Source organism: Oncorhynchus kisutch, linkage group LG4 (assembly GCF_002021735.2).
Source record: "Oncorhynchus kisutch isolate 150728-3 linkage group LG4, Okis_V2, whole genome shotgun sequence".
NCBI classification, from domain to species: domain Eukaryota; kingdom Metazoa; phylum Chordata; class Actinopteri; order Salmoniformes; family Salmonidae; genus Oncorhynchus; species Oncorhynchus kisutch.
In genome coordinates this window covers 57,347,616-57,360,614 of record NC_034177.2, presented here as the reverse complement: position 1 = coordinate 57,360,614, position 12,999 = coordinate 57,347,616, and the positions used below count along the sequence as shown (strand labels likewise).

The 12,999-nt window shown below is 41.7% G+C and overlaps 1 protein-coding gene across 1 annotated transcript in view; it reads left to right on the top strand.

Moving 5' to 3' along the window:
* ptk7b (protein tyrosine kinase 7b) overlaps positions 1–12,999 on the top strand; it is a 202,039-nt gene that overhangs the window by 126,026 nt on the left and 63,014 nt on the right. The window contains exon 3 of the mRNA XM_020481357.2: positions 12,041–12,143. Coding sequence (XP_020336946.1) covers positions 12,041–12,143 — 103 coding nt within the window. The remainder of the gene's footprint in view (positions 1–12,040; positions 12,144–12,999) is intronic.

Here is a 12,999-nt window from a genome sequence, read left to right as displayed (position 1 = left end):
AAAGTTTGTTGTTTTGAAAGTGTATTGGAAAGTTTCTTCAGTATTTAGCTAACTTTTTAGTTTGAATCTCACGACGCAGATGGCCTCAATTGCTGGAACTGCTAGTCTCTCTCCAGTGATCTTTCCAACCAAGGCCAGATCTGAAGAGCTATTTGGCATAGCAGCTAGCCTAGCTGCTAGCTAGCTGCCTATCAAGCTGTTTGGCCATAATGACCATTGTTATGTTTGGAGGACAAAGGGGGAGGCTTGCAAGCCAAAGAACACCATCCAAACTGTGAAGCACGGGGCTGTGGCAGCATCATGTTGTGGGGGTGCTTTGCTGCAGGAGGGACCGGTGCACTTCGCAAATTGGATGGCATCATGAGGGAGGAGAATTATGTGGATATATTGAAGTAACATTTAAGACATCAGTCAGGAAGTTAAAGCTTGGTCGCAAATGGGTCTTCCAAATGGATAATGACCCCAAGCATACTTCCAAAGTTGAGGCAAAATGGCTTAAGGACAACAAAGCCAAGGTATTGGAGTGGCCATCACAAAGCCTGACCTCAATCCTATAGAAAATTTGTGGGCAGAACTGAAAAAGCGTGTGCGAGCAAGGAGGCCTACAAACCTGACTCAGTTATACAGAATTTTTTTTCTGAGGTCTTGGCTGATTTCCCCATGATGTCAAGCAAAGACGCACTGAGTTTGAAGTTAGGCCTTGAAATACATCCACAGGTACACCTCCAATTGACTCAAATGATGTCACTTAGCTTATCAGAAACTTCTAAAGCCATGACATCATTTTCTGGAATTTTCCAAGCTGTTTAAAGGCACAGTCAAATTAGTGTATGTACATTTCTGACCCACTGGAATTGTGATACTGTGAATTATAAGTGAAATAATCCGTCTGTAAACAATTGTTGGAAAAATGATGTGTGTGATGCGAAAAGTATATGTCCTAACCGACTTGCCAAAACAATATTTTGTGAAAAAGAAAATTGTGGACCTCCAACCTAGGTGTATGTAAACTTCCGACTTCAAATGTAGTATTCCTCTTATCTAGGTGGGTGAGGGCAGATTTCATCGTCTATGGATCTGTTTGTGCGGTATGCAAATATGAGTGGGTCTAGCCTGTCTAGGACACAGGTTCCGCTAACGGAACCTCCCCCCCAAAATTCTGCTGAAAAGGCAGTGCGGGAAATTCAAAAATATTTTTTTGAAATATTTAACTTTCCCACATTAACAAGTTCAATACAGCAAATGAATCTACCCATCGTGTCCGATTAAAAAAATATATTTTACAGCGAAAACACAACATACTGTATATTTATGTTAGTTCACCACCAAATCCAAAAAAAGATCTTTCATCAGAATGCAGTGCAAGGAATCCTAGTTCAGCAATAAATCGTTGTTTTGTTCCATAATGTCCAATTACTAGTGTCCAATTAGCTACTTTTGCTAGCACGTTTAGTTCAAATGTCCAAAAGCTGGCGCTGGTCCAGGCGAACTCATAAGAAAACTTCAAAAAGTTATATTCCAGGTCGAATAAACTGGTCAAACTAAGTAGAGAATCAATCTTCAGGATGTTATTATCATATATATCCAATAACGTTCCAACCGGAGCATTCTTTTTGTGTACAGAGTAATGGAACTCAAGGCGATATCATGACTACTGCGCGTAACCAGGAACTGGCATTCTGCCAGACCAGTGACTCAAATAGCTGCCATCCGGTCCCACATCCCACTAGAGGCTTCATTCATGACATCTAGTGGAAGGCGCAGGAAGTGCAAAATCTTATTTGGATGTGAATAGGCGATGAGTTGAAAATCAACCAGCCCCAGAATTTCCACTTCCTGTTTGGAAGTTTGCCTGCCCTATGAGTTCTGTTATACTCACAGACATAATTCAAACAGTTTTAGAAACGTCAGAGTGTTTCCAATCCAATAGTAATAATAATATGCATATATTTGCATCTGGGACAGAGTAGGAGGCAGTTCACTATGGGCACGCAATTCATCCAAAGTGAAAATGCTGCCCCCTATCCCTAAAAGGCTAGGGTGTCTGGAATGATGGAGTTGATGTGTACCATAACTAGCCTTTCAAAGCACTTCATGATTACAGATGTGCGTGCTACAGGGCGTAAATAATTGTTGCGTGAAGCCTGAGAGTTATTGGGAACAGGAAGTATTGTATTCATCTCAAGACATGTGGGGATTACAGACTGGGACAAAGAAAGGATGAAATTTACAGTGACAATGCCAGGTGATCTGTGCATGCCCTGAGAACACGCACTGGAACAGGCCTTTGTATCCAAGCCGGCCAACACTTGATCTCACTGGTAAAGAGTGGAGGCGACAGGAAGCCTATTGTAAGCTTGTTTGTTAGTCCTAGGGTTTGTAGGGTTGAACTTGATTGATTACTGTACCGAGATGTGGAATTACAGTGGGATGTGGAACTAGTGGAAAAGAGGGTAATCTGAAAATTAGGATTTTTAAACACCTTCGGTGTATGTGCATGCATCTGCACACATCCAAATGTGCCCGTGCGCGCGCGCACACACACACACACTCCTCACCGTCACATTCGGACTATCTCCCTAATAGAATTCCATGTTTTATTTTCCCCACAATGCACCACAGCATCTCAGAGCTACCTGGGAGAGCAGCATCTGTGGTGTTTGATAGCAGAATTACGGAGTCTCCCAGGACCCCCTACACCTCAAGCTCTTTTATTTCCTGTGGTTGGCTGTCAAAATAAGTCCCCCATGTGTATAGGTGTAATGATCCAGACAGTGCCTGCCTGTATGTGATATGGCCCAGGGGCCTAATTTATAACCGTAGCGTAAATTTCACACTAAATATTTGCTTGTGCCATTTCTGAAAAGACTGTACACGTACAAAAATATTCAGATTTATAAACTTGGTGCACTCCATACATACACATGTTTCCCGTTAAAAATCACACCCGTCCTGAAACTGTGCGCGCGTGAACAAACATTAAAACAACCTTTATTTGCTGTATACTTAGGAAGTATTCGAATTAGGCCGAGGCAATAGCGAACTTGATAAAATGTCTTTGGAGCTGATGGCAGAATGTTAATCTTTTGCAGTGATATTTGCTGTAGGTCTAGGTTGTCTTACATACACAAAGTGTTTAAAGACAACAATGTTTTGCAGTGACTTTTTCTCGAATCTTTGCTGCACTGCCTGCAAATTCTGAAACATTTTCTACTTACGGTGGTTGCCATAAGTAGGTTAGAGTCAGTTTGGTTAGTGCCAGTTTGCGCTGTTCTGTGAAGGGAGAAGTAACACAGCGTTGTACGAGATCTTCAGTTTCTTAGCAATTTCTCGCATTGCAAAAGGGTTTTCTAATGATCAATTAGCCTTTTAAAATGCTACATTTGGATTAGCTAACAACGTGCCATTGGAACACAGGAGTGATGGTTGCTGATCATAGGCCTCTCTACGCCTATGTAGATATTCCATAAAAAATCTGCCGTTTCCAGCTGCAGTAGTCATTAACAATGTCTACACTGTATTTCTGATCAATTTGATGTTATTGTAATGGACAAAAAATATGCTTTTCTTTCAAAAACAAGGACATTTCTAAGTGACCCCAAACCTTTGAACCGTAGTGTATTTTGGAACATTGCGGTGTGGACTTGCATCCATTCAGCCACGAAGCAGCCCCGAACCATGCTGTACAGTTGGGATGAGGTTTTGATGTTAGTGTGCTGTGCCTTTTTTATCCCCACATTGTGTTGTGTGTTGATTCCAAACAACTCAACTGTAGTTTCATCTGTCCACAGTTGTTTTGCCAGTAGCGCTGTGGAAGATCCAGGTGCACTTTTGCAAACATCAGACGTGCACCAAAGTTTTTTTGGGACAGCAGTGGCTTCTTCCGTGGTGTCCATTCTTGTTTAGTGTTTTACGTATCGTAGACTCGTCAACAGAGATGTTAGCATGTTCCAGAGATTTCTGGAAGTCTTTAGCTGAAACTCTAGGATTATTCTTAACCTCATTGAGCATAATGCGCTGTGCTCTTGCAGTCGTCTTTGCAGAACGGCCACTCCTAGGGAGAGTAGCAACAGTGCTTAACTTTCTCCATTTATAGACAAATTGTCTTACCGTGGACTGAGGAACATTTAATTATATTTATTTATTTAACTAGGCAAGTCAGTTAAGAACAAATTCTTATTTACAATGACGGCCTACCCTGGCCAAACCCAGACGACGCTGGGCCAACTGCGTGCCGCCCTATGGGACTCCCAAACATGGCTGGATGAGATACAGCCTGGATTCGAACCAGGGACTGTAGTGATGCCTCTTGCACTGAGATGCAGTGCCTTAGACCACTGCGCCCCTCAGTAGCCCAAACATCAAGGCTTTTAGAGATACTTTTGTTACCCTTTCCAGCTTTATGCAAGTCAACAATTCTTTGTCTTAGGTCTTATGAGATCTCTTTTGTTCAAGGCATGGTTCACATCAGGCAATGCATCTTGTGACTAGCAAACTCATTTTGTGAGTGTTTTTTAAAGGGCAATGCAGCTCTTACCAACATGTCCAATCTCGTCTCATAGATTGGACTCCAGGTTAGCTCACTCCTGACTCCAATTAGCTTTTGGATAACTCATTAGCCTAGGGGTTCACATACTTTTTCCAACCTACACTGTACTGTAAATGTTTAAATGATGGACAATATAGACAAGAAAAATACAATAATTTGTCTAATTATTTTAAGCACACTTTATTTGTCTATCGTGACTTAGATGAAGATCAGATCCAATTTGATGACCAATTTATACAGAAATCTAGGTAATTCCAAAGGGTTCACATACTTTTTATTGCCACTGTATGTGTATAAGTGCAATATTTTTTACTCTCGGAATTTGAAGTGAAAGTATTCAGACTAAGAATACAGAAGTAGCATACAACCAACCGTCTGTTCCACGTAAACTGTGCTTTGGATCAGATTACATAGAGCAAAATATTTCAACTAGCTTATCTGTTTACTACTTTGAAGTGGATCCAAATAAACGAGAGATGGGACGAATGGTTTCCTTGTTGCTGGCCTATTGGCTACCTCTTGAGTATGAAACCATCACAGAAAAGGTGAGGAATTGAACTTTTGCGTGGAAACTGGGGCACGCATGTTTTGGTGGTATATTTTGTACTTAAGCACGGTTTATAAATGAGGCCCCGTTAGAGCAGTTCAGTCAGTATGAGCCCTTCGATCTCCAGTCTTCCAGTGTCTGTCAGACCCACACTGCTAGACTGGCACTGAGCAGAGAGACAGCATTAATGTGTGTGTGTGTGTGTGTGTGTGTGTGTGCGTGCGTGCATGTGTGACAGACAGCAACGCTCTGGGTTGTTTTTAACTTGCCATCGATTCACTTGTCTACTTTCTGTCACTCACATCAGAAGAGTATGGACACCTCCCCCAACAGAGAGCACTGGCTCCACAGCACCAAGCTATGTTTGGCGACAATAGAAGATTAGAGATGGGGAAAGCACATAGTATTGTATGGATACATAGCCTACAGTACGTTTTAAGACTCTCTATTGAATCTATAGAATCTCTATTGTTTCATGTAATTTCACGTCTCATGTTTAGAAAGCTGTACGTGTATCCTTCTTTTTTTAACCCTTATTTTACCAGGTAAGTTGACTAAGAAGAATATATGAAGAGCTTATTTCCATAATGCCATATCCACACATTTTTCACATTTGTGTTTTTTCACCACATATTATCGCTTAAGGGTACCTTCATGTGTGTTTTTTTTTTTAATATTGCTGTTCTCAGATTTTTTATTCAGATATTTTAGGTGTGCATCAAAATGATTTTTTGTTGTTGCAAAAAGCTATACATCTATTGTTTAGCTGGAATGGAATATTCATACACTGTATATTTTTCTGTGATATGTTGTTGTCTCACCTAGCTATCTTAAGATGTACTGTAAGTCCCTCTGGATAAGAGCATCTGCTAAATGTCAAATGTAAATGTTTTACATATAGATCTCATATTACTAGTTAGATTTTTTTTTAAACAATGTTTTTTGTGTCGATGTCACAAATGTATCACTTATGCAGTTCTTTCATGTAGTTATTTGTTACATTTGACTGTGTAAAACCTAGCAGTACTACTTATTTCTCTGAGAGTGAGGCGGATATATAGCGTTTAGCAATAATTATTTGTCTCTCTGAAATGAAACCATCAAGTGACAGATTTCAAACAAATACATGTCTGTCATTGAACAACCCGATGTGATGATTAGATGGTGAAAAAACACAACACCCACTGGGCACAGACGTCAGTTAAATTGTTATTCCAGGTTGGTTCAACATCATTTCATTGAAATGACGTGGAAAATGTGTTGATTCAACCAGTGAGTGCCCAGTAGGCAATCTCTTTCATAAAGTTCTTTAAACAATAAAAGCATATTTACCAACATTTCTGAAAATTGATATATAGTGTTTTGGAAAGAAACTGTTCATATTAACTTTTGCAGCAACGACTTGGGGAATAGTTGCAGGAGAGTCTGTATTCATCATAACCATACCCATCTGAAATGTTTTTCATTTTACCATAATACAGTAGCCAGTTATGTCTGTTTTTCTGACCAAATCCACCCGTAACTCAGGTTACTGTGGTTTGACTGCATCAGGGAAACCATTCACCATGGCAACAAATCAGCACATTGAGTGTAACCCATACATACACACACATATTGGTCCCTTGGTGCGCTGAGGCGTGAATAACCCTAAGCCTCTGTCCTAACAATGTCCTAGCATTCATCTCTGTTATTAACACTAGCGATGCAGACCTGGCGTTCTGCCTGCCTCCTAGCTTTTATAAAGCCTTGTTGCTCCTAACGGGTTGTGGTTGCCAGGTTTCTCCTCTTTCCCCCCCTTTTCATTGCCCTGGTTCCTGTCTTGGTTGAGCATTCATTGTCAATAGAGCTTAAAAGTCAGATAATATCTGTCTGTAGTAACGGATGTATTTTGTAGAGGGAAGGTGGCAGGTGGAGGGTGTTCTGTCATATTACCAAGCAGACTGACAAGGCATGGCAGCCATATGGATGAGTATTTGTGGACTGTGTGGTGTTGTTACTTTCTCCTCTCCTCTCTCCCTTTGTGACTCACTGTTTCCTCTTGGTTGGAAGGTTTGCCTCATCCCACCTTCTCAGTACCCCCTAATGACAGGTCTGTGTGTGTCTGGCCCCAGGTCATAGTGAGAGCCCCATCCTCACCCACTCATAACAGTAGAGGACTTGACTGAAAGCCATAGCCAATCAGCATCCCTAAGTCCATCATCAGACATACTGCAAACACACACACAAAGACACACACAGACGCTGTAGAACTAGGGCATGCTCTGTCACGGTTAGCTAATTCAATCAAATGCTTCAAAAACAACAGGTGTAGACCTTCAGTGAAATGCTTACTTTACGGGCCCTTCGCAACAATGCAGAAAGACAGAAAATAGAGACATACTAGAAAATAATAATAATAAATACACAATGAGTAACGATAACTTGGCTATACACACAGGGTACCCGTACCAAATCGATATGCAGAGGCACGAGGTAATTGGGATAGACATGTACATATACAAGGAATAAAGTAACTAGACAACAGGATAGATAATAAACAGTAGCAGCGTATGTGATGAGTAAAAAAAAGTGATTGCAAAAAGGGTCAATGCAGATAGTCCAGGTAACTATTTAACTAACAATTTAGAACCGCTTGCCTTGCAGTATCAGAGTATCAGTATCACAATTTTTGAACAGCATTCTCACATAGGTGTTCCTCTTGTCCAGGTGGGAGAGGGCAGTGGAGTGCAATAGAGATTGCATCATCGGTGGATCTATTGGGATGGTATGTGAATTGGAATAGAACTGGGGTGTCTTGAATGATGGTGTTGATGTGAGACATGACCAGCCTTTCAAAGCATTTGATGTCAACAGATGTGTGTGCTATGGGGCGATTAGTCAATTAGACAGTTGGTATTACAGACTGGGTCAGGGAGAGGATGAAAATGTCAGTGAAGACACTTGCCAGCTGGTCAGTGCATGCTCTGAGTACATGTCCTGGTAATCCGTCTGTGCCTGTGGCCTTGTGAATGTTAACCTGTTTAAAAGGTCTTACTCACATTGGCTACGTGATCAGACAGTCGTCCGGAACAGCTGGTGCTCTCATGATGGTTCAGTGTTGCCTGCGTGGAAAGAAAGCATGGAAGTAATTTAGCTCGTCTGGTAGGCTCGCGTCACTTGACCGCTCGTGGCTGGGTTTTCCTTTGTTATCCGTGATAGTTTGCAAGCCCTGCCACATCCGATGAGTGTCAGAGCCAGCATAGTAGAATTTCGATCTTAGTCCTGGATTGACACTTTGCCTGTTTGATGGTTCGTTGGAGGTCGTAGCGGGATTTCTGATAAGCGTCCGGATTAGTGTCCTGCTCCTTGAAAGTGGCAGCTTTAGACTAGCTGTCACAAACTGGCTCGAAGTTCAGAACAAAAGGGAGACAACGTGGAGATAAAGAATAACAAAATATATTTATTAACTGAAGTAAAGTAAATACAATTAACAATGGTGTGTGTAATCAGTAGTATGAGTGGTTGCGTGTATACATATGATAATGAGTAGTGTTGAAAGGTGCCAACGCAAACAAACAAAACATCCACATAAATGCTACAACCAAAATCTGTAAGTGTGTCTGCATGGAGAGATTCTCTCCAACAAATGGGGCAGAGATGCATTTATCCTGGGACACACGACCCTCCCGGCTCCGCCCACCGACATCCTATTAAGGAAAACAAGAGCAAAGAGAAAGAATTCGGCAGACAGAGTGGGAGGGTCGTCACACTAGCTCAGTGCGGATGTTGTCTGTAATCCATGGCTTCTGGTTGGGATATGTACGTACGGTCACTGTGGAGACAACGTCAATGCACTTATTAATGAAGCTGGTGGATGATGTGGTAAATTCCTCAATTCCATCGGATGAATCCCATAACATATTCCAGTCTGTGCTAGCGAAACAGTTTTGTAGTTTAGCATCCAATTCACCTGAGCTGGTACTTCCTGTTTGAGTTTTTGCTTGTCAGCAGGATTTCGGAGGATAGAGTTATGGTCAGATTTGCCAAATGGAGGGTGAGGGAGAGCTTTGTATGTTTTTCTGTGTGTGTAGTAAAAGTGAAATAGAGTTTTGTCATCTCTAGTTTGTTTCACAGGTGAATTGCTGGTAGGAATTACGTAAAATGGATTTCAGTTTCCCTGCATTAAAATCACCTGCCACTAGGAGCGCCACCTCGCACCTCTGCATATGTTTTCTTATTTTCTTTTGGCCCTATACAGCTCTTTGAGTGCGGTCCTAGTGTCAGTATCAGTTTGTGGTGGTAAATAGACAGCTACGAAAAATAGAATAACTCTTTTAGTACATAGTATGGTCTGCAGGTTATAATGAAGTGTTCTAACTCAGGCAAGCAGAACCTCAAGACTTCCTTACTATGAGTGATTGCGCACCAGCTGTTGTTAACAAAGACACACACACCTCCCCTTGAGCCTGCTGTTTGGTCCTGCTGATGCATAGAAAAACAGGTAGATGTGCAGTTGGAAGTCGGAAGTTTACATACATTTAGGTTGGAGTCATGAAAACTCGTTTTTCAACCACTCCACAAATTTCTTGTTCACACACTATAGTTTTGGCAAGTCTGTTAGGACATCTACTTACTTACACAAGTAATTTTTCAAACAATTGTTTACAGACAGATTATTTCACAATTCCAGTGGGTCAGAAGTTTACATACACTAAGTTGACTGTGCCTTTAGAAGCTTTAGAAGCTTCTGATAGGCTAATTGGCATCATTTGAGTCAATTGAAGGTGTACCTGTGGATGTATTTCAAGGCCTACCTTCAAACTCAGTGCCTCTTTGCTTGACATCATTGGAAAATCAAAAGAAATCAGCCAAGACCTCAGAAAAAAAATTGTAGACCTCCACAAGTCTAGTTCATCCTTGGGAGCAATTTCCAAACGCCTGAAGGTACCACGTTCATCTGTACAAACAATAGTACGCAAGTATAAACACCATGGGACCACACAGCGATCATACCGCTCAGGAAGGAGACGCGTTCTGTCTCCTAGATGAACGTACTTTGGTGCGAAAAGTGCAAATCAATCCCAGAACAACAGCAAAGGACCTTGTGAAGATGCTGGAGGAAACAGGTACAAAAGTATCTATATCCACAGTAAAAACAAGTCCTATATCGACATAACCTGAAAGGCCACTCAGCAAAACCGCCATGAAAAAAACAGACTACAGTTTGCAGCTGCACATGGGGACAAAGATCGTACTCTGGTCTGATGAAACAAAAATAGAACTGTTTGGCCATAATGACCATTGTTATGTTTGGAGGAAAAAGGGGGAGGCTTGCAAGCCAAAGAACACCATCCCAACCATGAAGCATGGGGGTGGCAGGATAATATTGTGGGGGTGCTTTGCTGCAGGAGGGTGCACTTCACAACATAGATGGCATCATGAGGGGAAATGATGTGGATATATTGAAGCAACATCTCAAGACATCAGGATTAAATGTCAGGAATTGTGAAAAACTGAGTTTTATTGTATTTGGCTAAGGTGTATGTAAACTTCTGACTTCAACTGTAAGGACGGTTTGAAATTATTATGTTTTGATCAAATCTTATATCTGTTTGCGATTCTTGGGGTCAAATTGCGGTCTACAAGTGATCTGTAATTATGTTCTTGCCCCCCCCCGGCGATCCACTCAAGAAAGAATCGGCCCGCGGCTGAATCTAGTTGATGATCCCAGGTTTACAAAACATCTAATCATGATCAAACATTTTCTATCCAACGAAGGGGAACACTTACTGTAGGTATATCATTTTCTCTTCTTTCTTTTCATCTCGTTGCCTGTCTACGATTTCTGACGATACCCCCATCCTTTTGAGACATCGTTTCACACTTCTCTCGATAGTAAAGTCCAAGATAAAATGTGTTTTGCTCAAGTAGTGGTATGAATATTGTCCGTTTCTATTTTGAAAGCAGTCTGTGAATTTACAAATAGTTGACAAATCTTATCCATTTTGCCAACACAGCCAAATGAAAGCTGAACCGTGCTGTATCCTCAGGTGGGCGTGACTTGAGCCTTGCTACTAACACACACACACACACACACACACACACACACACACACACTGGCTAAATGGATGTGCCCTCATTACGTCAAATGCATACATTTAAGGATGTATGAAGGCACGTATTACTGTATATACCATTATATGAATGAGCATAGTCTACACGCTCAGTTAGTGCCAATATAGAGGTTGCATCCCAAATGGAATCCTATATTCCCTATATAGTGCACTACTTTTGACCAGAACCCTGTTCCCATTGGGAAGCAGGCTGTCACACAACACAGCAGGGGAGAATCAAAGACTAATAAGCGCTATCATTATGAAAATCAATTGGTTACACTTCAGTGGGAATGGATCCGTGAGGGAGATCCTCACTGCTTCATGCTGTCAATCTCTACTGACTCCCCTGGTTAGATGAAGGTTAAATAAAAAAAGAGCTGTGAGGGAAGTTTAGCCATGCTTCACTAGAATCTGCCAGTCTCATTTAATCATACATCATAGATACATGCCAGTATGGTGGATTAATCTGATATAATGACAGATATGTGCTATTTTTGTTGAATTTTCCTTATATATTGGAATTGGGTCAAAACTGCAAAGGAACTTTTCTCAGTGTGGCTGCTACCATTAACATCACAGTTAGCCTGGATACTGTGTTACAGTGTGTTTCATGAGAAGTGACGCAGCATAAGAATATCACTTATCTAAATTTTCATCCTGTCCCTCTCATCCTCTCTCCCTCTTCTCTCTCTGCTCTTTCTCCCTATTTTCTGCTCTCTCCTCGCTGCAACACAAACTGTTTCTGAACTGAATTCTCTCTCTCTCTCTCTCTCTCTCAAACTCTGTCATGCGCGCTCTCTCTCTCTCTGTGTCATTCTCTCTCTCTCCCTCCCCCTCCCCCTTTAACAGGGTTGGAAAGTGGAGGTGTGACCCTGAAGGAGCCAACCACGGAGGCGGAGATCGAGAGTTCTGCACCAGTGACATTGCGGTGCCACATTGACGGACACCCACGGTGAGCCCTTCCACCTCTTTTCCTTTACCTTGAATTCAGAATTCAAGGGGTGCATGTACAGTGCTTCGGAAAGTATTCAGACCCCTTGACTTTTTCCACATTTTGTTACGTTACAGCCTTAATTCTAAAATGTATTAAATAAAAAATGTTCCTCAGCAATCTACAAACAATAACCCATAATGACAAAGTGAAAACAGGTTCTTAGAAATTTTCGCAAATTTATTAAAAATAGAAAACAGATACTTTATTTACAGAACTATTTTGACCTTTTGTTATGAGACTTGAAATTGAGCTCTGGTGCATCCTGTTTCCATTGATCATCCTTGAGATGTTTCTACAACATGATTGGAGTCCAGCTGTGGTAAATTAAATTGATTGGACATGATTTGGAAAGGCACACACCTGTCTATATAAGGTCCCACAGTTGACAGTGCATGTCAGAGCAAAAACCAAGCCATGAGGTCTAAGGAATTGTCCGTAGAGCTCCGAGACAGGATTATATTGAGGCACAGATCTGAGGAAGGGTACCAAAATATTTCTGCAGCATTGTAGGTCCCCAAGAACACAGTGGCCTCCATCATTCTTAAATGGAAGAAGTTTTGAACTACCACGACTCTTCCTAGAGCTGGCTGCCCGACCAAACTGAGCAATCGGGGGAGAAGGGCCTTGGTCCAGGAGGTGACCAAGAACATGATGGTCACTCTGACAGATCTCTAGAGTACCTCTGTAGAGATGGGAGAACCTTCCAGAAGGACATCCATCTCTGCAGCACTCCACCAACCATGAAGCACGGGGGTGGCAGCATCATGTTGTGGGGGTGCTTTGCTGCAGGAGGGTCTGGTGCACTTCACAAAAT